Below are 17,411 nucleotides of genomic sequence, written 5' to 3' on the forward strand. Positions count from 1 at the left end.
CCAACATAAAAAGAGCCCATCACTAAACATTTAACCCAAACAAGAAGTTTTCGCATGACCGTCGCTATCATGCCAGTAGGACGTTTCCATGGTCACATTCTACAATCTACGGTCACAATCTTAGGTGGAAGACAGCCCTCAAACCCAAAAACCCAACCACAGGAGCATTTTATCTTGTTATCAGCCTAATAAAAACCACCCCAAATGTGAGAGACGAACAAAAAAAATCGTATACATCACCAAAAAAAATGCCAATAAATGTAATTAAGGGACAAATGTAATTAAGGGTCCCCCTTATGAACTGTTTACAAGAGAAACAAACGAGCTTGAAAAAAGAAAACGAGAACAAAAACAAAAATTTCTGTAGATAACCTGCTTCTGGCTCAGGCATTCCCCAGATAGGATCCAACTTCTGATCACCCCCCTTATCACGATTGCTTTCAGGCTGATCCATCAGATGTCCAAGTTCATTAAGATCAAATCGAGTAGAAAAGCATTTTTGAGCTCAAATAGCCAATCCCAATGTGCGGGTAGTGACGAAACATCTTCTCCAGTTGGCCTAGTCTTGGCACTCCCAGTTCTCTGTTTACCAAAGGGCTCCTCTCTTCATGAATCTGTAAGGCTAAAGCTCTCTTGAGTATTTAAAAGCATCAAGCAAATTTCAAGCACAGAAAATTACTTGGTTATCATATTCTCCAGTTCATACAGAGTAGAAGACCATTTTTTGGGCTCAAATAGCCAATGCTGATGTATGTGTAGCCATGAAATCAAACTTCTTCTGTTGGCCTATGCTGGCACTCCGCCATTTCAGTTTATCAGTGGCCCCTAATTTAATAGATCACCAAGGCTCAAGCTGGAACCTCGACAGGCATTTAAAAGCTCCGACTAAATTTCAAGTGAAGAAATTACTTGGTTCTCATATTCTCCACAGTTCATATAAATAGAAAACTGACATAACCAATCTCATCCAATTCAAATTACACTTAATTCCATCGACAGGCTGTAATATTCGGCTATTAACTTGTACAGCCAAGAAACGGAGCTATCCTTCATTAGAATGTCAAAACTGGAGATGATTACATTGTTTCTACACTGAATTTAGCATTTGGCATCATAAAATGATACAATAAACTTGCTGGTGGCTTTACTATTAGTGAAAAAGAATGAAGAAATACAGACAGGAACGATGACATCTGAACACACTAAAGCGCCTCCTTCAGCAGAAAAGTCTTCATTACGGCCCTGGCCCTGTCATATTCATTGAGCTCCACTAACATTTTCTTTAGCCTACGGGCAAGTCCGCTTACCTCCTCCATGTGAACACCAGACGCATGCTTCTTCTCAAGTTCCTTCCCAAGACTGCCCAAACACTCTAGCAACGGCTGTAGCTTGGGACTGTCACCAATAAAGAAGAATCTCAGTCAGCACCGTCGTTCTAACTAAAAACGAATGTGGAAAGTGAAAGAAATTTAGTTTTTCACAATAACAAGGCACTCATTCTTTCATGAAATAGAATTAAAAAATCATCATCAAAGAGAAAGCACTAATGGTTGTTTCTCACGGTAGGTTAAACCTGGGTTTAGTTTGGCAGACATCTACCTAATTATGCCAAGATATGCACCAGTAAATTGAACTTTTAACCGCTTTCCAGTCGAAGATTTTAAGATGACACTCGTCTGTACACATTCAATTGCTGAACGATCGTGCTACTATAATAGCCACATTTATCATTTTATTCTCTGAATCTAATATATGAAATAATTCTGACAGCTGTCCAGACGAAACTAAGATGACATCATGTGATCTGCTGCAGAGCACTACGCTGAAAATGCTAGCATAGAAGGTAATAATTAGTCCATGAAATTTTTATGAAGTAGGAAGGTGATAGTGAAGAGTAATGGTTCAAATGTCTGTAAAAGCAGAAAATTTAAGTAAGTTCTCTGTTAAACTACAGACAAAAAAAAAAGGTGGGAAGGGGCGGAAAGTACCTACTATGACCTCTGACACCAGAGCCAGACCAAACTCCTGAAAGCGAAGCAATTATTCTTTCGACTCTAGTAACTGCATCATGAATATTTGATTTAATACTGTGTACATGCGGAAGTACTTTTCCATTCAAGAGCTCATCAAGTGCAAGTTGCTCTAAAATGGTGGTTGCAAGTATGTCTCTCCACAAGCAAATATTCCTTAATAAACGAACAGAAACACCAAAACAGTAGGCTGCAACTCTGGCTGCTTGAGGCACAGCTGATATAACACGAGGAGTCCATGTGGGAACCTGTTTAGCAATCCAATACAGAGAAAATTAGGAACAAGTCAAGAAAAAGTTTGAAGTTGTTAAAAAAAAACCATCAGCAAAAACAAACATGGAGCTACGAAGAGAAATCAAAATGGCTTACAATTAAATTAGAGATGGCCTCAGACAGACGAGTTTGGACTGCTATTATCAATTCTTGAAGGGCCTTACTGGTTGCAGGAACATAAGTAATAATCATTTGGGTGGCTAAAACTGCATTTCTTGTTTCCCTGGTACTAAGCATATCCCAGCAATGTGCAATTTCATGATGGAGAATGGGAAGGGCAACCTTTTCAATTAGTCCAGGCACAAGATCAGCATCAGGATCAGCAGGATCAAAATCACTTGCATCTTCCGGCATTCCATAATTGAAAAGCAAAGAATGCCTGCAATCAACGAGACACTATTACATACATTTAAAAGATCCATTAAAATAACCATTAAAGAACAGAATATTTTAGTTGTAACGCACCACTCCATATCATTAAAATCTGCCTCTGCATGGAGAGGGTCCCATTGTAAAAGCTCCAACCTCACATAAGGTGAGAAAATAGCAGGTGCACTCAATGATACATAAGCATCACGGTAACTAGAGAAATAATGCTTCTTCCAACCTTCAAACCTTTCTTTGACAAAAGAAAGCTTTGAGTAGTCATCAGTCGCATCACTAAAAACCATTTTTGCAGTTTGCAACAATTCATCACAGCTAGATTTGTATGCAATGCATTCACTATCACTTTCATCAGTACTTGATTCCCCTTCTATATACTGATGAAAGCCACCGTCTCGCACATTTGAACCTCTCTTTAGCTCAGATCTAAGCTTTCTTTGTTGCCGAGCATCAGCCCTTCGAGATGCATCCATACGTTTTTGTAAATTCACATCTCTACCAAACTCATCAAGCTTTACTGGCAAACTTCTCTGTTCTCTTGCAGCCATTAAAGCAGCTTGAGCAGCATTTGCAGCTGCCACAATATCTCCTTCACTACCCCTTCTCTTGAAAACTGTCATTGCAGCATTAACTGCAGCCTCCACTTCTGACATTGCATCTGCAGCATCAGCTTCCCGTCTTTCTGTAATAGCTGAGGCACGTTCCTCGTGAAGTTTCTGCATTTGTTCTTCAAGTTCCTCTATATAAGGAGCCTTATCCTGAAAGATCAATTGACATCCAAAAATGAGTTACATGTTGGAAGCAGATTCTACAAAGAGTATGCCACCAACCCCCTCAATGGAAAACATTGAACCACATTTACAGAATGAGGAAGCACAAAAAGGTCAGAGGAGGAAAATAGCAAACAAAGCTCCCCAAATTTTATCTGGCAAAGGTGAAACTTAGTTCTCTCTCTCTCTCTCTCTCTCTCTCTCTCTCTCTCTCTCACTCTTAATCAAAGACCCCTTCCAATGGGCATCTCTTGATGAGCTTACTCCAATATCTATACTGTGGTCACAACACCATCAGATAAGTAGGAAAAAGAAAAAGCATGAAAATATAAAACTGATGAACAGACCATGCAGTAGTACCTGTAAAAAGTCACACAGAACAGATATGAAGTCACGAAGTTTCTGCATGAATAAGAACCTTTCCCCCGCAGCATCCAGAGATTTCTCAAGATCATCTGCGTGAAGTGATGATGTTGTCAAATTTTCATCGGTCCTGTTCATGGAGGATATTGTCATGCCATAGGTTTCCTGAGGAAGAAATTGCAAAATATTCTAAATTAGCAATTTTATACACACATAAACAGGTATATTCCCAAGACGATAGTGTTATCAATTCATGTGCCACCTACAAGGTATGCCAGTAATGGCCCAAAATATGTGTTGTCAATTCATTTTTACAAACGTGCAAGATTTCATGGACATAATAAACAGAAATTGCAACTAGGTCATCAAAGTACTCAAATGAAAATTTTTACAGAGGCATAACGCCAACAAGCAGATGGAGAAAAGAAGCAAAAGAACCAAAAGAAAAAGCTTAGGTCAACAAGCAGATGGGCAAGACTAACAAGAGAAACTATAGGAAACAAAGAAGTGAACCGGACAAATGAAACCAGTGTATCAAATAGACAATGCTGATCAGATCTTCACATCGAAGGAAATTATATATGAATAATTATGGAAGAGATTAACTGAAATCAATCCTTCAGGTCAAGCTACAGAAAGCCAAGCAGCCTCTTACACTTTTGGGCATCCAGTAAACTGGCAAGCTCATTCAAGTGCTGGAACCACCACAAGGATCTAAACACATCCACCCATCTTAAAATTCCATTTTATTTGTGAATGTGAACTGACTGATCAGTATAATGTTAGTTTCAAACTACAGAACATGAACTACAACAGGGTATTTCTCTTTCTCGTACAATTCAATAACTCTTTCTAACGATCTAAACACATCCACCCATCTTAAAATTCCATTTTAATTGTGAATGTGAACTGACTGATCAGTATAATGTTAGTTTCAAACTACAGAACATGAACTACAACAGGGTATTTCTCTTTCTCGTACAATTCAAAACTCTTTCTAACGATGTAAGGAACTAACTATGAGTTTCTGTGTAACCCATTCGGGGAGCATGTAATATCTTCGACAGAATCATGAGCATAACAGAACTAACAAACGCTTTTTCTCATTTGAAGCATCAAATGGGCTTACCTGCAACATCTGAAAATTTTGCTCCAAAGCTCTGGTAGCAACTTCAGCCTTCTGATGAATCGACATGACCTCCAAACTGCGAGTGACGCCGACTAGTTTGCTAGCCGTCGAGACGACGGGTGTGTAAGCCGGAGCTGGTTGTGCTGCCTGTAGTATGGAACCAGGAACAGGAAGAGCCGGAACGCTGCCCCGATTGGAACCATCATCAACCCTCTTCCCGAAACCTTTCCTAAACTGCTCTTCCTCCCATCTCTTCTCCTCATCATCATCATCCTCGCCTATTCCAACATCCCCATTGTCCGCCCGCAATCCCAACTCCGTGCTCCTCGCATCCACGTTCTCGAAAACGCCCTTACGCACAGATTCGCTCCTCTCGCCTAGCAACGCTATCCTTCCATGGAACTCCATCTCGTCGTCGCTCGATCCTTCGCCATCCCTCAACGTATCCGCAGATACGCCCCGGCCGCTGCCTCCATCCAAGGAGATATAGTCCGGCAATAGCCTCGCCTGCCTGAGCCGTTCACGCTTCGCCCTAATCGCATCTATCGTCGCCTGGTCAGGAATTAAAGAGTCCCTCTCCGAATCCCTCTCTTTATCTACATCACTCTTCCCCAATTTCTTCACTCCGCCATCTCTCTCCGACTCAACGGTGATCGCATCATCCTTCCTAGGCGGCGCGACCTCCTGACCCGCTGGCTTCACGAGACCTTTGAGCACAACGACCGGCTCCGCCGCCTTGCTGTCCAAGGAGGGTTTCGCGCCGCCGAGGGTCCGAGTATTCTTCTGCAACTCGAGAAGCTTCTCTTTCGTGTACTCTCCCGCCTGAGGCTGGACGTTCGATGGGACAGAGGGCTGCGCCGAGCGTTCCTTGGCGGAGACGATTTTGTGCAGAGAAGAATTGGGTAAAGCCGATTTCCTCGAAGCCGAATGGGGCGCAGAAGCAGGGGCGCCGCCGTCGTCGGCACTGAAGCTGAGGAGGGAGCGAGCGGTTTGGGGCTTATGCCTCTCGGACTTGTGGGATGATTTGGAGCTGGCAACGGGAGAGGTGTCTTCGTCGTCGGCGAAACTCAGCAGCTTGGAACGCTTCGGTGGCTGAGAAGAGGGTGCTTTAGGCTTGGCCGCAGTAGCTGTGCTGGTCTTGGTGGTAGGCTTGGGAGGAGGGGGCTTTATGACGAGGGAGTCACCACCATCTTCGTCGTCGTCGTTGTCCGCTCGTCTTCTGAAGTTCTTGGCTCTGTTCATCTTCTCCTACTTCTGACTCTGCAACTTCGTGGCTGCTGCATTCGGATGGCGCAACGGCAGGGGCAGAGCGGTGGTGGTGGCAGATACGTCGGCGTATGTAATGTATGTGCCCGTGGGGTTCTTTTGTAGCGAGGAAGAGAGGGAGAGGAGAGACGAGACAACCGGAGGAAGGGTCCGTTGCGAGAGAGAGGAAGACGAGACTTATGGTCTTTTGGCAATTTCGGGTTCGATTTCTTCGTCACACGGACACGAAGGACGCCTATTGCAAATTTCAACTCTATTTCGGTAGCAAAAACATGCATACGTGCAAATGTTATACCATTGGGAGGCTGTGAAGCTTAAGATGCTCATTTTGCTTGGCGGAAAATTTGAATGTTTAAAATTTTGTACGCTCAGTCTTGTTGTTTGCTTCTTCAGTTTTTTTGTGCTATGTCTCATATGATTATATTGCTTGATATTAATTGTTGTACAACAGATCAATGACCAAAATGAATTAAAAAAAGTTGTTATTTGACAACTCCAACATATTTTTTCCAGATTCTCACTGGATACACATCCAACAAATTATAATCCAGGTTAAACAAACACTTCCTGTTTCTAAAACAGGGATGCAAATCCTCATTATCCTGATTCCAGGATTATAGTTCTGGGATTCTAAATGCTACCATAGTTAAAACGATAAATGAAGAAAATATAGTCTCGTTTGATCCCAAGACTCATTGCAGCAGCTTCAATTGCAATAATACTTTGCTTGTTGCAATCATTTCTAGGAAAAAGAAAGTCTCGTTTGATCCACAGCAAAGCTATGAAATGATTAATATATTGTTATATGATGACGCACATCTCTTTCGTTTTATGCATAGACTCACCATTTCTGTGGCCTTTTAGAAAAATTGAACTACAGATTGCGATACAATACATTGAAAAGCAGTAAATTGGGAGTTTGTCTCCGAAGCAGTCCTCACTGGACTCGCCATTCCCCAAATTCTGCTCTCTACATGCTGAGCCACATCGCTCACTGAAGCAATGGTGGAGCCCCCCAGAGGCATGTCCGAACCAGCTGCTCCATGCTGTCTTCTTCATTCCCCAGACTCCTCTGCGCATTCCCCGGTTACCAACTTCGCCGTTTATCCGGGGTTATCTCTCTACGACCCCGCCGACCATCCCGGCGGGGCTTTAACCGACTTTACGGTCTTCGCCACAATGACATCGTCTTCTGGACCAGCAAAATCTCACGGCTCTGTCGAGAAGGGCGCATTGACGAAGCGAGGGGTTTGTTTGATGCCATCCATGAACGAAATGTGGTTACTTGGAACGCTATGCTTTCTGGGTATTTGCGGTTCGGGAGAATTTCCGACGCCCGGAAAATGTTTGATGAAATGCCCGAACGAAATGTTGTGACGTGGACTGCCATGCTTTCTGGACTTGCATGCTTTGGATCGATCGAATCTGCTAAATCCATTTTTGAGATGATGCCTCGTCGAAATTTAGTTTCGTGGAATGCCATGATCTCGGGGTTGGTTCGGAATGGCGACTTGGAGGGTGCACAAAGGCTGTTCGAAGAGATGCCTGAAAGAAATGTTGTGACTTGGAATGCAATGATTGTGGGTTATGCAGAGAATTCACAAATGAGAGAAGCGAGGAAATTGTTTGAGTCGATGCCAGAGTCTGATACTGCTAGCTGGACGAGTATGATTATGGGATACTTTCGAATTGGTGAAGTTGATGAAGCCTTCCGATTGTTTTATCAGATGCCAGCAAGAACTGTTGTCTCCTGGACAGCTATGATCAGTGGCTGCGTTGCTAATGGTCTTTATGGTGATGCACTGCAGCTGTTCCTTTCCATGTTAAAAGAAGAAATCAATCCAAATGAAGCTACCTACGTCTGTCTCTTTTATGCATGTTCCAGTCTGAACTATCCTTCCCTTGGAATGCAGGTTCATGCACAGGTCATAACAAGAGGGTTAGATCCTAATGATGATAGAGTATCAAAAAGCTTGATACACATGTACTCTCGATTCAGGCTCATGGACAGTGCCCTGAGTATTTTCTCTACTAGTTCCAAACATTGCTGCATTTCATGGAATGTGTTGCTAAATGGCTATGTGCAGTGTGGTTTGGTTGAAAAAGCTTTTGATCTATTCAGTTTGATGCCTGACCCAGATAGCGTCTCATGGACTACAGTGATATCTGGATTTTTCACTATTGGTAAGGTAGCAGAGGCATGTGCATTGTTTTATAAGATGCCAAAGAGAGATGCAGTGTCTTGGACAGCCATGATATCTGGGCATGTTCAGAATGAACTCTTCCCTCAAGCAATTAACTTATTTTCACAAATGCAGGTGGAAGGGATCAGACCATTAGGTCACACGTATGCATGCCTTCTTGGTGCTGCTGGTTCAATGGCTGAACTGGACCAGGGAAAGCAATTTCATGCGCGGTTGCTGCAGACACAGTCGACAGTTGATGCGCATCTTAACAATGCACTAGTTGCAATGTATGCAAAATGTGGTGCTATAGAGGATTCTTACTCTGTGTTCCGTCGGATGTTGTTAAGGGATATAATCTCCTGGAATTCAATGATCATGGCATTTTCGCATAATATGGTTGTCGACATGGCGATTCATCTTTTTGAGGCTATGAAAAATGAAGGCCAGAAGCCTAACTCTGTTACTTTTCTTGGGATTCTCTCTGCCTGTAGTCATGCTGGGTTGCTTGATGAAGGCAGGCGGTTTTTCAAGTCCATGGTTGAAGACTACCTAATTCAACCAGAAGTGGAACACTACATATGCATGATCGACCTTCTTGGTCGTGCCGGCAAAGTTATTGAAGCTGCAGAGATTGTTCAGAGGATGCCTTTTGTATCTGGTCTTGCTGTCTGGGGAGCATTGCTTGGTTCCTGCAGTCTTCATGAGAATATGGACATTGCGATACAGGCAGCAAAACATGTTCTTGAGCTTGATCCGCTAAATGCACCTGCGCATGTCTTGCTCTGCAACATGTACTCATGTTCTGATCAGCCAGAGGAAGCAGCAAAACTTAGAAACTCAATGAGGCATAAGGGAGTGAGGAAAAATCCCGGATGTAGTTGGATCACGGTGAAAGGAAAGGTGCATGTTTTCCGGTCAGGGGAAAGGTGCCATCCTTGTACCGACCAGGCTTATGCAATCCTTGAAAGCTTCTTAAATCTGTGCAGCCTCTTCCATTAATGTTTATCAGATTCTCCGGCTAAAATTCTTGTTAAATAGCGAGATATGCTGCTTTTCACGTGAAGCCATAATCGCAAGTGTCTGCAATATATGTCACTGAAAAGAATTGGTAATTGGGGATGTATTCAAAACATTATGATTCATGACATGTCGAAAAAGAAATAAAGTTCTGATAAATTTGCTAAAAAGGTAAAATGTACTTACTTTCGGGACAACAAATAATTTATATTGATGTTAGCTTTAAACTTGATTCTATAGTTTCATGTTTTTTCAGAGTTGCTTGGTGCTGAATCTTCCGTCTGTAATCTCAGAGAAGAGCCTCATGTTTCTGAAGTTCCTTATACATGCCTTGGCACCAACCAAAATAGAGGCATATGTTTAAAGTCTATGAACTTATAATGTGGCTGTGAAGCTCTTTTCTCCTCTCTGGTTGGATAATATTTATGATCAATATTTTAAAACCTGGTGACTTGGGACACGGCTCGTCCATTTTAACTCAGTATGTCAAATCGGTGACCCAGGTCGGGTTATGTTAATTATTGTTTTTGAAAGAAAAACAATATATAACTTGTCATTCAAACACAAAAAAGTTGTAAAATGACTTGAATACATGTAACTTGTAAATAAGCCAACCAAACGTCAACTAATAACTAAATTACATTTTCTCATTTGATAACAAGAAGTTGGAAAATTGAGTTGCTGCCCTTATTTTATACTTGCATATTAAAAAAAAAAACTATGTAGCAAGAGCGAACATATCAGTGAAAACAAGTCAATCAAAACCAAACACTAAGATCAATATATTTAACATTTACAACTATGTAATAGTTAACAAACTCAGCATGTATGTTATTATTATGTAAAAGTAAAAATCTAAAAGTGAAGAGTCTAGTATCCTAAAAATTGAAATACGTACACCGCATATGAAGTTAAATCTAATTAGTTTTAACTTTTCATTTTTAATATGCAAATTTTATAAATGAAAAATAATTTTAAATTCTTACATTTCAATAGATTAGAAGATTCACGTCAAAATTAAGTAACTAACAGCTTAATTAATTACAAAATACAAAATTTATCACTCGGCTACAACAAGTTAAAAAGAGTCTTGCCTGTGCTAAACCGAGTTTCTACCTGTCATGTAGATTGTCAACAAAAAACGAGCCTCTCTACTGGGCTGAGCCAATAGATCACTGAGTCAAATTTAGCCAACAAGCTGACTCAGGAAGTTTTTAAACACTGCTTATTATGCTCCACTATAGCTGATAGCTGAGGTTGTAACCACGAACTTTTTTTGACAGTGGTAAGGAAAAGCAGAAACTTGTTGCTTATATCTGAAAATTCAGAGACATATGGCCCTTTTCTAGAATCAGTGGGAAGGTTTTGGTTCTTATATGACAGATTTTTCATTATTATATGCCAATATTTATCTCAAAATTTTCGTGTAAATGTAATATTTTTGTTTTTGTGGCTCAATGCAAGTCTGCCATAAATTAGGATAAAATATTACAGTTACTTGCTCTAGTTCATAATATCACAGGATGTGAATTTGTGCATCGGTTTTTCTTTGTAATAAATGTGTATCAAACCTCTCTCTCTCTCTCTCTCTCATAACTTCAACAATATGGCAAAGACATAAACGTCCATCAGAACTGAATGCTTGATCCATTACCGAGGATGTTGTTGATCCAATTACAGAAGCCCATGGGCTTGCGAGTTCCAAATTCTGATCCACCTCACCCATCTGGGACAAATGGACGTGGACATCCAAGCTTCTTGTCTCAGCAGATAATAAATCTCTCTTATCTTATAGGTTGTGCTTGATAGCTTTGGATTTAGATCTGTAGCTACATAAAAAAAAGTGTGTTTTGGGAGATTCTCAATAACATGAATTTTAAATTCATGCTACATATTAAAAACCATAGATTTAAAGGTGGATGGAAGGTGATCTGATTTTAAATCTATGGATTTGAAATCCTAAGATCTCAGATCACTGTGGATCGGAAACAAACACCAGCATAGTGTTTCAGCTATCTGTATCTTGCGATGCCTATACAAACTAAGCAAGTCTAACTGCACTAACTTGAGTTTACACTTGATTAAACCATTCTAAAAAAACGAACTTTAACCAATTTTTTATAGATAGTTTTGGCATATTCTTTTCTTGGTCCAAACGTTCCAGAAACCCATCAACTAAGATTGATAAAAACTAGATTAACGACAGAGAAGAGAACGTCATTAATTCAAAATGTTATTACACGTTTTTTTTTTTTTTTAATCAAAGCATCCAACTTTTGATATGGAATAAAGTTGTGCTTGAAGCAGTGAAAATGTTTCTTTTCCTCCTCATAAAATTGTTCTTCAAGCGGCGAGAATGTTTCTTTTTTCTTATTCACATTACTCCATGCATTTATCGGCGTTTTGTTGCAAGTCTCCAAAAGAACCTTTTGCCGCTAATTTTCTGGAATGAAAATTCTAGTTTCAATATGGAATTATGATTCTAAAATATAAAAACAACTTGTTTGATGAAAAGGGAATTCAAATTCATGAATTCATGCCTTGCATCCAAAGAGAGATGAAAATGTTCCAAAATTTTGAATTCATAATTCCATCCCTTACGGTGGAATCATGATTTTAGAATTTAGATTCTAAAATGAGCATATAATTTCGGAATCAAATTTCTTTGATTGATAATGCAGTTCTCATTGTTAAAGAATGAGAATAATGATTCTAGAATTCGATTGGTTCCAAGTGAATCAAACATCAAAATCCTGCCGAATTCTTATAGCTTTGCATTAGACCCACATTAAAAACAAGTGAGTGTTAGTCTTCATGGAGTATTTTATAATAGAAATTAAATAAAAATAAATAACAATGGTAAGGAAGATTGTAAAATTTTGCCCCTACCAAAGTGAAATCTTTTCGTGGGATGTTGATATAGTAATATGTAAAGGATCCTTTTTTATTGCAACCAGATCGAGCGCAACAAGCATGCACCAAATAAGGTGGAGGGTATGTTTGAATTTTTTTTTTTTTATAAAAAATGGGTACTTTAAACTTTTAAACTTTTTCACAATTTTTTTTATCCTTTAAAATTTTTTTTTTTTAATTTTAATTTTAATGGACGCATTTTTCTCACTGAAGCGATGGCGGAGTCCCCCAAAGGTACGTCCGAACCACCTGCTCCATGCTGTCTTCTTCATTGCCGCGACTCCTCTCCGCATTCCCTGGTTACCAACTTTGCCGTCTACTCCTCTGCTCGTTCCCTGGCAATGAAATTTTGTAAAATGGAAATGGTTAGATCGATCCATTTCCATTTTGCTCAATCCCAACCAGGAAGCCACAGCCACTCCCAACTTCAAGCACAATTATAATCCTGTTCACACTCTCCTCCCCAAATGCAAACTCTTAATGACAGTATGTCTGAGAGGAGAACAGGAGAGAAGGATGAGACCACAGTGAACATGAGGCAGTCTCACGAGACTCAGGCCATTGCCCCAACACCAACTGAAAACTTGTTAGCCTCGTGAAAAAAAAAGTTTTCTGGCTCAAGTTGTTGGCAACGACTTTCGTCCATCTACACTTAGATTGTTGAGGAATTAGACTGTTGTGGAATGCTCAAGAGGTTCTCCTGCCCGGCTAGATGAAAAGCAGGAAAATGCAGCCGCCTCTTTGTTGTGGGAGGGATAGGTCCTGTGTTTTTCTTTTTCTTCTCTTGCCAACAATGGTTACATGAAACTAGATGATGGGCACAAAAGAGTCACATTGATTTCCATTCGTATATTATCTGAGGGTGCTCAGAAGATAGATTGTTGGTTTTGAACAGAAGTTTACAAGGGCTGATGTCATTCCTTTTGTTCTTTTCTTTTCCTTTCTGCAAGCGCTAGGATCGCTTTTGATATTGGAGACGTGACTGAACAATGTTCAACTCTCAAGTTAGGGCCCCCTTGAACTCCACGGACGCTCTCTCATACAAGTGAAAGGAGGCTGAGCCGTGCTCCTCCTCTCGTATACAAGGACTGAAGACTGAAGAGTTGCAGCCGTAAGCTAAAGTGATGACCCGTTAACTAATCTTAATCTTATGACAGAATCTTTTAGTACCAAAGCCAATAAAGGTCGTCTGACTCTTCATCTTCTAATAAATATCACATGTTCAAGCTTAAAAACCTATGGGTCATGTTTGATAGCCTACATCTTATATGTGTGGTTGCAATAAATGACATATTTTGGGAGATCCTTCCTTTAAACAAACTCATGCTACATGTTAAAAACCATGAATTTAAGGTCGGATTGAAAAGAAATTGATGCCAAACTCATTAGCTCAGATATTTGTCTAGCAATGGAGCTTCCTTTGGGTTCATCAGATCAACGTGAGCGAGTCTGTTCGTCTCATTTTGAGATAGAAACAACTATAATATTTTTTTTTTTTTAAAAAAAAAGCTATGTCTTCGTACTCGTGAGGTGTCAACTCGATATGAATTGACCGATACGGGCCGATACACACCGACTTTGATGTCATTTTGTTGTGTTCATGAAGCTTGGACCCACAGGAGGGCTTGTTTGGGCTTGCTAGGCATCTCCAGACCTTCAAAGGAAGCAGCCATGTGCAGTTGAGCAATCACATGCCTTCATCAAGCACAAGAGGACAACAAAGATAGAAGATGGGCCACCCACCATGAAAGCATGCAATGCCAAACCATTATGGCTCTTCTTGACTACTCATCACCTCCTCCTTCTTCTTACTGTGCCACCACATGCACTGCTTCAATTATCACCAATTCCTCCTTTCCTTTATTGTCATTATGGGAGCCAAAACTTGGCAATAATAATCCGAATCAGGCCCTATGTTTCAGATTTTTACATAGTTTCCGGGGATATTTTGACCTGTATAAGGAAATTTACAAGCTTGAGCCTTGTGTGTGGGATTAAGATAAATCATTGGCCTCCAAATATTCTCTTGCTGTTAATATTACTTAGACACCTTAATTAATGGCACCATTGTTGCCGAACTTCCGAATAAATGCAAAATCAATGGAGCCAGAACGATCCAACGGCGCAGTATTTAAAGCTTTTGAATCAAATCCAACGGCCCACATGGTCTCTCATCATACCTGAGGTGGGGTCCGCATGACACTATAAAGCCTCTTTTCACTTTTTGGCTTCAAAAAGACCAAACAGAATTTTCTTAAGCACAACCGCTCCAGATCTTAGGGTTCGTAAGCAAGTCTGGATTTGAGGTCCACGTATCAGATCCACATTGAGAGATATCAACCTTGAAAAAGCCTAGTTTATTATTGACCTGAAATTTGGTTAAGCACTTATAAAAAGGTCTAGATCCAATATCTGGGTTTTTGTGGGTTTGGGCTGTCATATATAGATCCAACCCGTGCACAGAAACCCATGCTGATCCAAGTCCTGCCAGTCTGCTTCCCTTTCTCCACAAGACAAACAGAATTGCACACGTCACCGAGATATGCATTCAAGAACTGCGATCCCAACAAACATTTTAAGATTTTTCCTGAGCTCCCCTTGATTTATCATGATATTGTTATGTATATATTTTTTGTATTTTTTGGTTCTAACGACATGAATAAACATTTCCAAATTATTTTACCTCCAACTTCCTTTTTCTACACAAATTTCTCTAGTTCTGGAGTTGTGAAGAGCAAGAAAAAAAAGAAAATATATATATATATATATAAAGTGGTTTCTTGCCTGGTGAGAAAAAAAAGGAAAATATATATATATATATATATATATATAAAGTGGTTTCTTGCCTGGTGAGGACAGTCCCCATGATCATTTCTTGAGCTCGCAGTCGCCATCTCCGAATTGAGATATTATACTTCTGTACCATGTCTGATGTTTGGATCTGTCTCAGATCTGGATCTGAATCACCAAAATCTGGATATGGATTTGGATCGACCGCAGGTTTGACCAGGTCCTGCCCCACAATCATCTTTGAACGCATGTTCTGGGGCGAGCCACGGGAAGGATGATCTCCCCTTTGTCTTGTAGCCCGGGCCCCCCACCGAACCTCGCGCTGCGGGACCCACCCCAAAATGGCAGAACGTGATTGGCTTAAAATCTAAAATAATGGAACGTGAGACCATTGAATAATCCTCTCATACCCGACCCGAAGGATTTTGATGCCGGGCCTTGTTATCGGGAAAATATCGCGAAAAAAACCCCCACACAAATTCAAAAGTTCCGCCGGAGTGTACGCATGAGTCTTTTTTCATTCTAAATCAAACTGAGTACACCAATTCAACCAACTACATTATGTAATTTTGACGGTGAAAATATCGCGTTTAAAACCACCGAGATATTAAATGTTTCACTTTTCCTCTTCGTGATAAAAGATGTGATGACTTTAAATAAATAGCATTTTAAAATACTTTTTAGGTATTCATTTTGAAATATATTGTGATATTTGTAGGCCGGCGGCCCCCACCGGCTCACCATCATCTCCGCCCCAAGCGCCACAAATCTCGTGTTTCGCTTCCTCAAAGTTTCCACGAGATCGATCTTTTTCCTCTCTCCGTTTTCTATGCTTATAAAAGAGGATGGGACGACGAAGGAAGTAGTTGCACCAGACTTCTGAGCTTTCCGCCGCCATCGGCACTACCACCAGCGCCAGCGGAGGAAATGGAGGCCTACGCTGCTCCCGTGCCTTCCAGCGACTTCAAGCAAGCAGGAGCCGTGCCGTTCAAGTGGGAAATCCGGCCGGGAATCCCGAGATCGACGTCTACCTCCTCCTCAGCGCCGCCGTCGCCAGCCCCCGATCAACACCACCTCCGCCCGCCTCCTCCAGGATCCTCCACCATCTTCTCCAGCTTCTCCGGCGCCCTCACTCCCCCGTCCTCTGCGTCGCACCGCTATCGCAGCTCGAGATCTCTAAGAATCACCAGCTTCTCGCCTTCCCCGTCGTACCGCTCTCTTTCCTCCATTTCTTCATCGTCTTCCTCTTCCATCCGCCGCCGTACACAAAGCAATCCGATCTCGCTAGGCTGCTTCCTCTTCCGCAGCCTGCGGCGAAGGGTTCGAGGCCGCGGCGCCGGCAGAAGCAGCAGCGGGAGCAGCAGCAGCAGCGGAAGCAGCAGCACTGCCGCCGTCAGGAACCGGCCGTTCGATACCGTCTCCGAGGTGGGGACGCCGGTGCGGGCGTGTTCGTCGCCTCCGTCTCCGCTGTCGGGAGCCGAAGAGTCGCCGCTGCAGGTGGGACGATCGCTGTCGAGCGCAGGCGAATCGCCTCGCTTCGCCCGCGTTTCCCCTCGGGCGTTCTCCTCGTTCAGGGAATCGCCGGTGGCCTCCTACGATCCTTGCTACCATAATCCCCTGCAGCCGTCCGCCTCCTTCCAGAACGACCTCGAGTGGGCTACTTATGGCCTCTTCTGAGTTCTGAGCCACGGGAGGCCGCCGGCCAGTTCCGACGCTGCCCAAGTCGGCTCCTTAGTCGCAGCTGCAGCAGATGTATACTCGCGTTCTTAAAGGACGATATTTTACCCATTTTATCGCAATTTTCAGAACTTCCTTGTTAGATGTATATATTTCTTTCCCGGCGAGATTTGTGAATATGCTTGGGTTTCCGAGGATGAGGAATTCCCGTTTTCTTTGTTGAGATAATTGGTGTTTGGTGCGTTTGATAGTTAAATGGAATTACAAAATGAGAATAAAATTTGTATCATGGTTTTTCAATTTTGGGTGAGCAAGATGTTCATAGCATCATTGATGGCAATGGTGCATCCTTCTTCAACACTTTAGTGTTGCACTTCATCATCTTAACTTTAAGAAATAAAATTATAACGCCTTTAAAAATCAAACTAAAAACTGCCTGATCAGTTTCATTTTTTCATGTTCATTACTTTTCTTTGAGAGCCATAAGTAGTTTTTTAAAAAGATTGATAGACAAAAGCTTTTATTTTCAATGAAACATTATGAGGGTGCCCCTCATCACATTGACTTGGGCTTGTACCTTCTTACCATGGAAAGCGAAAGGAGTTGTTGGGAG

At 41.5% G+C, this 17,411-nt stretch overlaps 4 protein-coding genes across 4 annotated transcripts in view; 2 read left to right on the top strand and 2 right to left on the bottom strand.

The window, feature by feature from the left end:
- LOC116259549 (uncharacterized) overlaps window positions 1–17,411 on the bottom strand; it is a 95,643-nt gene that overhangs the window by 72,657 nt on the left and 5,575 nt on the right. The window lies entirely within an intron of this gene.
- Window positions 978–6,356, bottom strand: LOC116256050 (transcriptional repressor ILP1). Its single transcript, XM_031632200.2, has 6 exons — window positions 4,950–6,356; window positions 3,818–3,985; window positions 2,769–3,445; window positions 2,400–2,682; window positions 1,989–2,278; window positions 978–1,395 (listed from the first exon to the last, which is right to left on the bottom strand). The coding sequence occupies exons 1-6, from the start codon at window positions 6,189–6,191 to the stop codon at window positions 1,203–1,205; spliced, it is 2,853 nt and encodes a 950-aa protein (XP_031488060.1). The 5' UTR covers window positions 6,192–6,356; the 3' UTR covers window positions 978–1,202.
- On the top strand, window positions 6,609–9,732 carry LOC116259511 (pentatricopeptide repeat-containing protein At1g32415, mitochondrial). The gene is made up of 2 exons (XM_031637378.2): window positions 6,609–9,589; window positions 9,675–9,732. The coding sequence occupies exon 1, from the start codon at window positions 7,259–7,261 to the stop codon at window positions 9,398–9,400; it is 2,142 nt and encodes a 713-aa protein (XP_031493238.1). The 5' UTR covers window positions 6,609–7,258; the 3' UTR covers window positions 9,401–9,589; window positions 9,675–9,732.
- Window positions 15,890–17,067, top strand: LOC116259538 (uncharacterized). Its single transcript, XM_031637401.2, has one exon. The coding sequence runs from the start codon at window positions 16,049–16,051 to the stop codon at window positions 16,796–16,798; it is 750 nt and encodes a 249-aa protein (XP_031493261.1). The 5' UTR covers window positions 15,890–16,048; the 3' UTR covers window positions 16,799–17,067.

The sequence above is a fragment of the Nymphaea colorata genome, chromosome 1 (assembly GCF_008831285.2).
Source record: "Nymphaea colorata isolate Beijing-Zhang1983 chromosome 1, ASM883128v2, whole genome shotgun sequence".
Lineage (NCBI taxonomy): Eukaryota > Viridiplantae > Streptophyta > Magnoliopsida > Nymphaeales > Nymphaeaceae > Nymphaea > Nymphaea colorata.